General features: G+C 48.4%; 1 protein-coding gene across 1 annotated transcript in view; it reads right to left on the bottom strand.

Annotated features, from left to right (window-relative positions):
• The window catches only part of CR1 (complement C3b/C4b receptor 1 (Knops blood group)), a 43,443-nt gene extending 31,378 nt beyond the window's left edge, over positions 1 to 12,065 (bottom strand). Inside the window, 20 exon segments of the mRNA XM_062594820.1 lie at positions 524 to 609; positions 773 to 872; positions 1,076 to 1,267; positions 2,571 to 2,632; positions 2,634 to 2,751; positions 3,136 to 3,330; positions 4,659 to 4,747; positions 5,091 to 5,190; positions 5,441 to 5,632; positions 5,983 to 6,207; positions 6,495 to 6,677; positions 6,905 to 7,084; positions 7,468 to 7,650; positions 8,514 to 8,696; positions 8,924 to 9,103; positions 9,487 to 9,669; positions 10,435 to 10,617; positions 10,675 to 10,718; positions 11,145 to 11,331; positions 11,993 to 12,065. Coding sequence (XP_062450804.1) covers positions 524 to 609; positions 773 to 872; positions 1,076 to 1,267; positions 2,571 to 2,632; positions 2,634 to 2,751; positions 3,136 to 3,330; positions 4,659 to 4,747; positions 5,091 to 5,190; positions 5,441 to 5,632; positions 5,983 to 6,207; positions 6,495 to 6,677; positions 6,905 to 7,084; positions 7,468 to 7,650; positions 8,514 to 8,696; positions 8,924 to 9,103; positions 9,487 to 9,669; positions 10,435 to 10,617; positions 10,675 to 10,718; positions 11,145 to 11,331; positions 11,993 to 12,065 — 2,938 coding nt within the window.
• Between the last annotated feature and the right edge of the window lie 441 nt (positions 12,066 to 12,506).

Genomic DNA, 12,506 nt, shown 5'->3' with positions numbered 1-12,506 from the left:
GGATAAGATCACTCAAATTTCCTGGGCACTAGCATAATGAGATCTGTGGGGTGAATGTCCAGTGGGAAGGTGCATATGGGGCAAGGAATACCTGTGCCCTTCAGCAATGTGCTTCTCATGCCTTGTTGTCCCTCCCCAAAGGAGTCAGGACGGTTCTTAACTCCCTTTTCCATAACCTGTTGTGACACAGACAGAGTGGAGAGAGACTGGCTGTGCCATTCCTACACATAGTTCTGAGTCTGACCAGTCAGAAGTACTTATCCAGCCATATAGGCTTTAAAATATTAATGTTTTCCCCAGTTTGAACCAGCATAAATAACAGACCTTTGGGAACATTTCAAACACATTCAAAACAAAACAAAAGCAAAAGCAAAGTGGAAAGAAGTCTGAAAAATTTAAAAAATGCACTGACTGCATATGAGACATATTTTGCAGTATAAACTTTGGTTTGAATGATTAGCCACTTTCTCTTAAAAGCACTGGAGCAAGCAATCTCCAAGAATCTTTGGTGTGACCTACTTACGCTGGCAAACAGGAACATCTCCACTCCATAAAACACGTGTGCCAGAGACCTCACATCTTCTCTGAGAAGGCCCGAGCAACTTGTGCCTGTAGTTAAACAGAGGGATTTCTTACTTTGTATGCAACTCTTGTAAGTGGCAACACAGACTTCTCACCTGGAAACAAGGTTCCTTTATGTATAGCTCTTTTGCCACTTAAGATCTGCTAAGCTCTCATTTGGCAGCTGAATTCAGCTAATTTTAAAACTCACCCTTCTTTACAAGTATAATTCACTTCTGACCCGAAGAATAGATCAGTTAGAATTACAACTCTGCCGTTCTCTGGTGCCTCTGGATTAGCACATTGCTTTCCTAGAAGAGAACATCAACTATCATTAGATCTCTCCTGTTCAATGGCATGGTGCAGTGAAATCTTATTCTAGGAATCCTAACATAGAGAATGGACTGCAGAAAGTAAAGAAACCCACAAAATTAGATGGATTTACACTCAAAAAGTGTTAAAAATCTACCCAAATCCAACGATCTTTAGATTTTTCAGCATTTGCTGAACATACTTTTACAGAACTCCAGTGCTGCAGACCACGTCCGATTTTGGAGGCACGTGAGAGAGGGCCGCATTCCCTGGTATCTGGCATATCCAGGCCGACACATGTATTCTACTGTCTTCCCCACCGCGAAGACAGTCTGATTGCTGTACTCCTTCTTTAGCTCAGCAAACACTAGTCTTGTAGGTGCATTACAGCCAGCTGTCAAGAAAGGTAACAGATGTTAGAGTCTCTCTTTTGTGATGCCTACAAAATGTAGGCAGTGTGAAGTGTAGTTGCAGGCACACAGAAAAACTGTTAAAACAACCTTTCGCTTACCTCCTTTACTTTTTCAAGTGCTATCTAGAATATTTATGTGTACTTGTTTTCCCCAAATAATTTCCACTTGCTATACTTTTCTAATATCATACCAATGCCATTTTCAGTTCTCCATATGCCCGAAACATCCCTTCTCATCTTAAAGCAAAGAAGTCTATAAATGCACATGGAACCAATGAGATCATGATTACATTTAAGCATAAATTCTTTTCAAACTATTTGTTCCATCCCTGAGGACTACACCATCATTTATATAGAGGTACAGTGCTCTTCTCAAACAAGCAACCTTTCTTTTACGTCAGTGGTAATTCACAGAGACTGATTTCCAAAGAGAAAAAGTGAATTGTGCTTTCTTGAAACCATGTCTGTCCTTCCCCACAGCTCCCCTGTCCCGCAGACCTGCCTGGAAGCACATCTAGGAAAAAGCAGCAGTACAGGAAAGACATATGAACCTTCACACCGAGGGATGGGAAGACTCCACGTGCCAGATGCTGTACAGTTAAGCCGTGCTTCTCCAGCAAGAGCGTAGCCAGGATCACAGTGGTAATTAACAGATGCTCCAGTGCTGAAGGCCTCCCCAAGCTGGCCGCTGTGCTTCCCATTGACGATGTCTGGAGGAGGTGGGCATGCCAGTGCTGAAGAGAGAAAGAAAATCACATCAACACCAGAAGAAGTACAAAGAAAAAGTAAAAACAGAACATCCCGTTTGATACAAAGGTTCAAGTGAACCAAACGCAAAGCCTAAGACAGACTTTTGACAAAAACACCTTCTCTAGTGTCTCTTGCTCATGCCCATCATCTTTTTAGGGTCTCAAAACAGGTAATTCTGCACACATTTATATCAGGAGGGAGTTGCCAGTATCATATCTCTTACTGAAGGAAACCAGGGTAGGGGCTACCACTGTCACACAGTTGTTAAGTCCTTCATGTAATTTGCAAGCTACATCAGATTCGCTGAACAGAGGAAAGGGAAAGAGCTCTGGGAAAGATTGATTGCAACCTGCCTTGAGGCCTATCTTGTGTATTTTTTTCCTTGGGACCTCTCCTGTAACCCTTCAAACCTGTAAACCCTCCTGATTTGAGAGAGAACAGATCTGGCCAATCTACTTTTCAAATGAGTGAAGAAAAAGCACAGTAAGGAGACCACTGTGAAGGTTAATATCTAAAGCACTGTTTGAACACTTGCCCCATTCACAGACTGGCACAGGTGGCTCTCAAGTGTTATTTAGTTGGCATTGTACCATACTGGCCACGCATGACATAGCCTGGCTCACTCTCAGAGGGAACTGTGTCTTTATGTGGGGGGACACTCTTAGCAGCAGACACTTTTCACCCATTCTGCATCTGCAGGACAGGACATGTAACATCTTGAAAAAAAGTGAAGGACCTCAGAACAGGAATAGTTGTGCAGAGGAGTGCAGCTGTGAATTTACAGTCAAAATGACTTTTAGACTTAAGTCTGAAAATAATTTTCCTGTCGACAATCTACTGCCTGCATCCAATGATGTCGAGGACTGAGGGAGATTCAAATGGAAAGATAAGGCGGGGCTGTTGGAGACAGTGGGGAAGTGCCAACAGCATCCTCCAGGCTGCCTGATCAGGGATGTAGAACTAGCATACACAAATCTTGCTACGGAGGAACACACAGGGAAGAAGTGCAATTATCTAGGGGCTTCCTTGTCTTTCTGAACATGCAGCAGTAGGGCCGAGAGGATTGTGCCAAGGGTTTGCGTGTGCGTATCCCATCCTACCTCCGCACTGAGGGGGAGGTCCGCTCCACACGCCGTTTTGCCCGTCCTCGGTGGTACAGTGAATGGAGGCCTCCCCGTGTGGCGGGTGCCCCGAGTCACAGGTATACGTTACAGACGTGCCGAAGTAGAATTCATCTAGCAGCGTGCCTGTGTGCTTCCCATTGGGAATATTTGGAGGTGGCTCACAAGGAATACCTGGAGGGATGCAGAACAAGTCTTCTAAATTGAACAGTGGAACTAAAGCATCTGCAGTCTCCCAGTCTATGGGACATAAATACTTGTCCTAGAGATGGAAAAACTGTGATGAACTAACCTAGGTGATACCCTGTAGACATCTGGATCCCATTTCCCTGACCAGCAATACTATGCTAGTCAGAAAGCAGACACAGTAGGACAAACCTCTATGGAGGAAGCATCTACATGCTTTATCTTTTCTACTGTTTAAAAAATAAAAATCAAATAATATTTCTTTTGTGTCAACTGTGTAAAATCTTGATCTTTTCAGCTGCACACTGTGGGGCCAGAAAACGAGTTGGTAAAACTAACAGAACATGATATTCTCGAGGTAATGGGATGAAAGCCATGGGAAGAGTAAGCATGGAACTGCCTCCAGACTGGAGGAGGAAGTTCGCACAGACAGCACAAGCACAGGACATGAAGGATCCATGGCAACGGACAGAGAATGCAAAAATGCAAGGACTATGGTTAACACCTGTCCTCCTGATTAAGGAGGTATAATGCTGTGTAAGGGGTGGGAAATTGCAACTTAGAAATTACACCAGCCAGCAATGGATATATATATTTACGACTCGCTTGCTTAATAAATGATTTCAGCTCATCATGTCAGGGTCCGTGAATTAATACACCTCAGCACACAGTGCAAAGGCACACACAGTCAGTAATTTGTGTGTTACTTTTTAGGTTAATATGCACCAGGAAAATCTGTAAAATGCTTTTAAGTACTAAAATGTGCCAGTAAGTATCTCAGGGTTTTTTCATATGCAGCTCTATCACCAAATACTACTTCACCAAGTTCTAGTTGCTGAGGTGTGGTACTGTTGTACTCTTTGGGTACATACTAGCCATCCATGTTTGTAGTAAAAGAGCTGGCCCAAAATTTGGGACTTTGGGATTCTATTTCTGGCCCTCCCACAGTAGCCACTCTGTGACTCACTAGAGTAAGTGATTTGATCTCTCTGTGTCTAACATTACCACCCACTGAGCTGGGCATAACGTTTTCTCTTCTTTTTGTGTAACACCTATGTGATTTTAGCCAAAGACAGGATGTACAAGTACTACTGAAAATGCTCCAGCTGAGACGTGGCTTTCTATAATCCATTAAGCTTTGAAATCTTGTACCATTTCCCAGAATATTTCACAGGAAATCAAGACCTTCTGATATTTTTCATGCCCACAGAGCAGAGAGGTTCCCCATGAAAGCTTTGATGTGAATAATTTGGCAGTCTCTGCTGAAAAATATTTACCAGAGCAATGCAAACCACCTAGAGCTGTAAGCTACTTACGCTGACAAATGGGAATGCTGCCACTCCATTCAACACGTGCTGTGTCAGAAATCTCACATCGTCTGCTAGGCTGCCCAATTAACCTGTGCCTGGTGTTAGAAGGAATTAACATTCATTCCAGGTCATTTCAGTTTGAGTTATTAATTCCTTTTCACCACCCCTGACAGTTTGAGCAGCCCTGCTGAAACACTGCTGATGTGAAACCTCGTGGGAGAATCTCCCTTCCTAGTTTAGCACCCCCTTGCCAGTTTGACAGTATATACATGTATGCGTATGAGACAGAATGCCTTTTGTTCATATATGTGCAACACTATGCAGGAGCCAAATCAGTTTTAGGTGCGTGAATGAATAGGAGGGAAAAATAGAGACTTAGGAAACGCATCTTTCTTCGCGGTTTTAAGAAGCAGCAAAAAGTATCAACCTAGGACTTACCCTTCCTCACAGCTGTAGATCACTGTTGACCCAAATAGGAGATCTGTTATGAAACTAATCTTGCCATTCTCAGGTTCACCAGGATGACCACATTGTTTCCCTGTGGGAGAACAAAACTGATTTTAGGCTTCTATCTATACCATGGTACAACAAATGCAACTATTACTCCAATAATCTGCCCACATTTCCAATCCCCCCCCCCCAAAAGGATTTTGAATACTATAAAGTTACATGGCTTTACTAGTCACATACTGTTTGAACAACAAAATAATGCTAGGGTTTTTGCAGTGCGGACAGATATCGCCTACTCCTTCTTGAACAATGGACACCAAAGCAACGGAGCTATTCACTTTTACAGAATTCTAGTGCTTCTGACCACACTCCACTGTCAAGGCATGTAATAGTAGGTGATACTCCTGGGTGTTTAACATATCCAGGTCGGCAAGTGTATCTCACAGTCTTCCCAACAGGAAAGTCAATCTCATTTCTATACTCCTCACTTAGATCAGCAAAGAGTAACCTTGTAGGAGCACCACAACCACCTATCAAGAAAGAAAACATACACAAGAATTAGCACTTTTCCAATTGCTTTGGCAGGGCAAGCATGCCAGAAGCAGGTGCAGAAAGAAACATTGTTACAAAGAAAGGTGTCTGGTCTGCCTTGCAAAAGTATTTATTTTGATTAATACAGATGAAACATTAAACAGATTAAACAGATGAAACATCTTTTCCCACAGGATTTAGTCCTGTTCCTGCTGGAAGCCTGTTCCCAGGATATACCTACATCTTTCACTAGCTTGACAGGTAAAAATATAGGATTTAACCAATTTTTATTTTAACAGTCAGGATAGGGGACATAAAATAGTAGAGCACTCAAAATGTCATGATTTACCTGTAAGTTGTTGTCTAGATGGAAGGCTTGATGAAGTTTTACCTCTACTACAGAATGGAACAGGAGGATTCCAGGTGCCATCCTCCTGGCAGTAAATTTTAGCACTACCTTGCAGGCTGTAATCATTATGACACTGAAATGTAACTGTTTGCCCAGGTCCATAGATAAGCCCGTGACCATCAACTTTCCTTCCGTTCTCTATATTTGGACTTACGCAGACAGTCACTGAAAAAGAAGATGTGCAGAAATGATGTGAAATAGCAGTTAAAAAGAAAAAAAAAAGAAGACAAGAGGCTGTCATTATGGCAAACAACAACTTATACATGGCATTTCTATCAACTTCCCCAGTCCCTTCTTCACAGTAGAAGAGCTTGAAAATGTTTATACTAGGTCACACTTTAAATGGGATTAACCAGCTCTGCAGATTCAGTTGCAATGGTCAGCTTCTCTTGCACTGTCTCCTCTGCTGGCAGTTGCTGGCTTTTGCAGAAGGTCAGAGATCACAGACACACCTTCACAGCGAGGCGTGGGAAGGCTCCAGTTCCCAGAGGCTCTGCAAAGAGCTACCGCGTTTCCAACAAGGTAGTAGCCGGAATCACAGGTATATGTCACAGACATTCCCATGGTAAAAAACGCTGTGCCCTGGCCATTGTGATTTCCATTCTTGATCCTTGGAGGCATGGGGCACGGCTGTACTGTAAAAGAGAGAAACGGTGTCTCTAACGAAGCAAGAGAATAACCTGAAAGGGGGAGTGGGCTCATTGTGTAGGCTGAGGTGGTGGAGCAAGGACAGGAGCAGGCTGGGGCAGAGCTACCCAGGAGGACCCCTGCAACAGCCTGAGGGCTCATGGGGGCACCGCAGGTCTGCCCCCTCCCCAGCCATGCGCCCCAGGCCACCAGCAAGGAGCCCAGCAGCACTCACTCCTCACGCAGCTGAGCACCGGTGGGTCCCACCTGCCCCCTGGTTGGCACTGTGTCTCGTAGCTGTCCTCTGAGGCATAGCCGGCTTCACAGCCAAAACGAAGAGTCTCTCCAGCTTTGTAGGCACTCTGCAATCCGTGAACTTTCCCATTCTGAACCTTGGGTCTGTCACAGCCAATTGCTGGGGGAAACATGGATGGAATCCTTTAAATGCCAGTGCATGGGTAGGACAGCAGCTGGGTCTGGCACACTCAGCTACATCCCTTCCCATCACTCCCATAAGCATTTCTGTGCTCTGCTGACATCCTGGCACAAATTGCTGCCAATGAGTCCAGCCATCACAGCTGACCCTGTGTGGCTGAGGCAGAGGGGTCTGGCAGGATGCAGCAAAGGTGTGAGGGATGGGGACCCGTGCAATGCAAGAGGCTGCTTTTTCCCAAAAGCCATGTGGCCTCCACAAGTGCACATCGGCACTGGTGGTGAGAGAGTGGTGCCACAGCTCAGTGCCCTGGGAGTTGATCCTCTTTGCAGACCCTATGCCTGGAAAAGCGAGCATCAACCCACCTTCGCAGCGGGGCCGGGGCCGGCTCCACAGCCCAGCGTCTGTGCAGTTGATGGACATGTTTCCAACTAGCATGTAGCCATCCCTGCAGCTGTAGTGCACAGTTGTTCCCCGGGGAAAAGTGTCCGAGGACTGGCCGCTGTGCTGCCCATTGGCGATGTTTGGTGGCCGAGGACACTTCACCTCTAGAAAGGAAGGCGAAAGGGTTAGGAGAGTGCCTGGAAGAGGTGAGGTCCTAGAGACAGGAAGACAACTCAAAGCCACATTAGCAACAAAAACAGCGTGGAAGCTGGATGGGGGTCCAGGGACATTTGTATTGAAGGTACTGCCTGTGTCTACAGCTTGGTTATCAGTCTCGTGGTGTCCTGTGATTCCTCTGACTTTTCTGGAGAAAGAATATCGAATCATTTCATAGAAATCCAGCAGTTCCTATCCCCAAGGCTGCATCTTGGAGCACAGCAATGGCTGCATTGCAACAATGTGTCTCTGTCTGGGTTGTTCCTCAGGTGCCCTAGAGCCAAGAGCCAAGCTGGTGCTGGAACACCTTAAGGAGGGAGGTAGTTTTGGAGACTTCTTTGCATTTAGTCTCAAATGAATCAGTGTGCTGGCTTTTGGCACTCACTACCAGACATTCACATTCAGTGATTTGAATTATTGAACTGTACCACAGCAGGGGCCAGCCTGCATGCTGTACTGGCCGGGGGCAGGCAGGGCAGGCATGAAGGCAGCAAGTGCCCAGGTTGGAGAGCTACATTTCACTGAACTTGGAAACATGAGAACATAAGTTGTTGGAAGAGCCTTTGGGTCCCTGGAACATTGCTCCTAACACTGAAAGTACTGCACTGATAAACAACATGTATAGAATAACCTAACTCCATGTTCACAATCGTGAGCTTATCCTTTATGTTTTATAAAACTATAGGACTATTTAAATGGGACTCGATTCCCACACCGAAAGTCTTAATTGCAATGGTCAGCTTCTCTCTTGCGCTGTCTCCTGTGCTGGGAGTTGCTGGCTTTTGCAGAAGGTCAGAGATCACAGACACACCTTCACAGCGAGGCGTGGGAAGGCTCCAGTTCCCAGAGGCTCTGCAAAGAGCTACCGCATTTCCAACAAGGTAGTAGCCGGAATCACAGGTGTATGTCACAGACATTCCCATGGTAAAAAATGCTGTGCCCTGGCCATTGTGATTTCCATTCTTGATCCTTGGAGGCATGGGGCACGGCTGTACTGTAAAAGAGAGAAACGGTGTCTCTAACGAAGCAAGAGAATAACCTGAAAGGGGGAGTGGGCTCATTGCGTAGGCTGAGGTGGTGGAGCAAGGACAGGAGCAGGCTGGGGCAGAGCTACCCAGGAGGACCCCTGCAACAGCCTGAGGGCTCATGGGGGCACCGCAGGTCTGCCCCCTCCCCAGCCATGCGCCCCAGGCCACCAGCAAGGAGCCCAGCAGCACTCACTCCTCACGCAGCTGAGCACCGGTGGGTCCCACCTGCCCCCTGGTTGGCACTGTGTCTCGTAGCTGTCCTCTGAGGCATAGCCGGCTTCACAGCCAAAACGAAGAGTCTCTCCAGCTTTGTAGGTACTCTGCAACAGGTGAATTTTCCCATTCTGAACCTTGGGTCTGTCACAGCCGATTGCTGGGGGAAACATGGATGGAATCCTTTAAATGCCAGTGCATGGGCAGGACAGCAGCTGGGTCTGGCACACTCAGCTACATCCCTTCCCATCACTCCCATAAGCATTTCTGTGCTCTGCTGACATCCTGGCACAAATTGCTGCCAATGAGTCCAGCCATCACAGCTGACCCTGCGTGGCTGAGGCAGAGGGGTCTGGCAGGATGCAGCAAAGGTGTGAGGGATGGGGACCCGTGCAATGCAAGAGGCTGCTTTTTCCCAAAAGCCATGTGGCCTCCACAAGTGCACATCGGCACTGGTGGTGAGAGAGTGGTGCCACAGCTCAGTGCCCTGGGAGTTGATCCTCTTTGCAGACCCTATGCCTGGAAAAGCGAGCATCAACCCACCTTCGCAGCGGGGCCGGGGCCGGCTCCACAGCCCAGCGTCTGTGCAGTTGATGGACATGTTTCCAACTAGCATGTAGCCATCCCTGCAGCTGTAGTGCACAGTTGTTCCCCGGGGAAAAGTGTCCGAGGACTGGCCGCTGTGCTGCCCATTGGCGATGTTTGGTGGCCGAGGACACTTCACCTCTGAAAAGGGAACAGAGGCTGCTGAATTAGCTGTTTACCATTTTGCATGTTATTAGAACTCTTTGCCAGAGTAATATCCAAATTTTGTTCAGTCTTTGCTGTATTTCCTGGACCAAAGTATTAGTTAACAAAAAAGTTCAGCCACATCAAGATTAATCCTCACATAGTAGCTGGTGAGAATTACTCATAATGTGAACATTTTCTGCATAAAAGTTACTGGTAGGTCACAGGATTTAGCAGAAGAGGCATGTGAACACACAAAAGCAGCGAGAATGAGAAGTTGCAATTGCTTCCTGTTCCCATTTCAGATCACAGAAGCTGCTAGCAGGAAGCACACAGGGAGATGAAAGTGTCCCACTTTGGGCTGTAAGCAGAATCACAGAAACCCCCACAGCGAAGCAGTTATTGCCACTTCTCAGCGGCTGGCCTACGGATTGTTTGCATGCTTGAGAAATGACAGTCTCCTGCTGCATCACAGGGAACATGAAGACCACAGCACCCAAGGAGATCAGCTGGGAAGTTTGTATCTTCACATCCCTCTCAAAGCCCAGGGCAGAGCAGACAGCACTTAGCCTCATTTCTCAGTCTAGCAGTAAGCACCTTTCTTTTGAGCTGATCATGTCTCTCCGGAAGTGCCTTGATTTGAGAAGAGAAGCAAGGACAGATCCATCCTGGCTTTACTTTCTCACTGAATTTGAGAGGACACTAGAGGGAGCTTTTCTCCCATGGCTGTTAGTGTTCACACTCCTATGCTGAGATACTTGCCCTTTTTGCAAACTGGCAGAGGTGGACTCCACTTGAAATCAGCTCCACACGTGGTTGTATGGGAGCCTTGAATGGCATAGCCTGAATTGCACTCAAAGTTTACAGTGTCCCCAGTCTTGTAGATGTAGCGAGTAGGGGGTAGTCTCCTCCCATTCTGGATGTGTGGGAATGGGCATCGAATATCTGGAAAAGGGAGAGAAATAGCAGTGTTTAGCTACACAGCTCTCAAGCCTTTCATACCTGTGATGGTTTCCACATCAATGGTTTCCAAGTCACTTGTTGACCTGCATGAGATTACTGGGAGTGATGGGGAAGAGCCACACGGGCGGTGTCCTTCACTTGTCCCACATCAGCAGCCTGCTTTAGAATGGCTTTGCTAGGCTGTTGTGTGAGCCCAGCTGCTTCCTCAGCTGAGGTCACAGGATTTATTACTACCTGGTGTCACTAAAAGCTCTTCCAGGCCTTGCTGCATACTCCTAATCTATGGGCCAGGAAGAAGAGCGTTTGGATGCATCAGGTGACATTTGCTGCCAGCACAGCCTGTCCCCCTGCTCTAGTACCAAGTGCATTCATATGATCCAGGCCAGGGAAATGCTGGTGAGGATTTGGCCAGTAGGAAAAGCTAGCTACGTTCCTGAGGGCTTGTCTGAGGAGGAACTTGCACGTATGGGGAGGATGGCGCCACGGCAAGGTACGCACCAAGTCCGCACTGTGGCGGGGGCCCGCTCCACACGCCGGTCAGCCCATCCTCCGTCACGCACCGGATGGAGGCCTCGCCAGTGCGGGTGTAACCTCCATCGCACGTGTACGTTACAACCGATCCATAGGAGAACTTGTCCATGAACCTGCCAGTGTTCCGCCCATGGGGAATATCTGGAGGCCGTTTGCACTGAATCTCTGGAGAAATAACGCGAGGGGTAGAGACAGACAGGCCGACTTTTAGAACCAAGGTAGCAGAGAAGCAGCCTTGTTTACTAGGCAAACATTTGCACAAGACACGAGAATGTAGAAAGAATGTAGAAAGAACGTAGAAAGAATGTAAAACAAACAGCTCACGCTGGCAGCAGCCTTTGGATAACGGCCGCGACGTCTCCGAGCAACCCGCCGAGCCATGAGCCCACCGAGAGAAGGGCGCAGCTCCGGCTCGAGGCGCAGGACGGAGGTGCGTCCCACCAACGCAGGGAAAAATAAGCATTGCAAAAGAAACGGCTGCTTAACCTTTTTACAAAGCATTAACTTAGGGATAACTTGTCTTTTCCTCACAGAAAGCCACCCTTTCGAGGCCAGGGCAAACATGCAGGTCGAGCCCCTCGGCCTGGGAAGTTGGACCGGCTGCGGAAGACTCTCCGCCATCTCGCTGAAGAGCCGGTCCAGGGCGCAACGCCACCCATGAGGGGCCATTTTGGGGGCTTCCACCCAGATTAATCTACATAAAGGGCCTGGACTACTTAGCTATAGGTCACACAGAGGCGCTTAGTCCGCCGCCGCCTGCCTGAGGTGGAAAATGGCGCCAAGGTGCCTTATGGCAGACCCAACCCCACCCGCTGCCCTCCCCTACCTTGCGCACGGGTGCGGGCGGCCAGGAGCAGAGCGACGGTGCCCAGGAGGTGGCAGGCGCCGGCGAGCGCCATGCGCGGCCCTCGCTGCCCACCGCGCAGCGACTGCGGCTGCCCCGCGGGGCGGCGGGCAGATATGGGCGCCCGGCTTCCCCCTCGCCTGCGGAAGGGGCCGCAGCTGCACGGGGCTTCCCGCCACCGCGAAGGAACCCAGCGGGGGGCTGAGGGGAAGCCGCTGCGAGGAGGGGGAAGCTGCCATGAGGTTGGGGGGAAGCCGCCACGAGGCCAGGGCGGGAAGGAAGGTGCTGTGAGGAGAGGGAAGCCGCCACAAGGCCAGGGGAAAGGAAGGTGCCATGAGGAGGGGGTGAGCCGCCATGATGTGAGGGGAAGGAAGGCGCCGTGAGGAGGGGTTGAGCTGCCATGAGGTGGGGGGGGGAGGAAGACACCATGAGGAGTGAGCAAGACGCCATGAGGCCAGGGGGGAAGGAAAGTGCCATGAGGAGGGGGTGAGCCGCC

The sequence above is a fragment of the Rhea pennata genome, chromosome 25 (assembly GCF_028389875.1).
Source record: "Rhea pennata isolate bPtePen1 chromosome 25, bPtePen1.pri, whole genome shotgun sequence".
Classification (NCBI taxonomy): domain Eukaryota; kingdom Metazoa; phylum Chordata; class Aves; order Rheiformes; family Rheidae; genus Rhea; species Rhea pennata.
The sequence above is the reverse complement of the archived record's forward strand: the minus strand, read 5'-3'. Positions and strand labels throughout refer to the sequence as shown.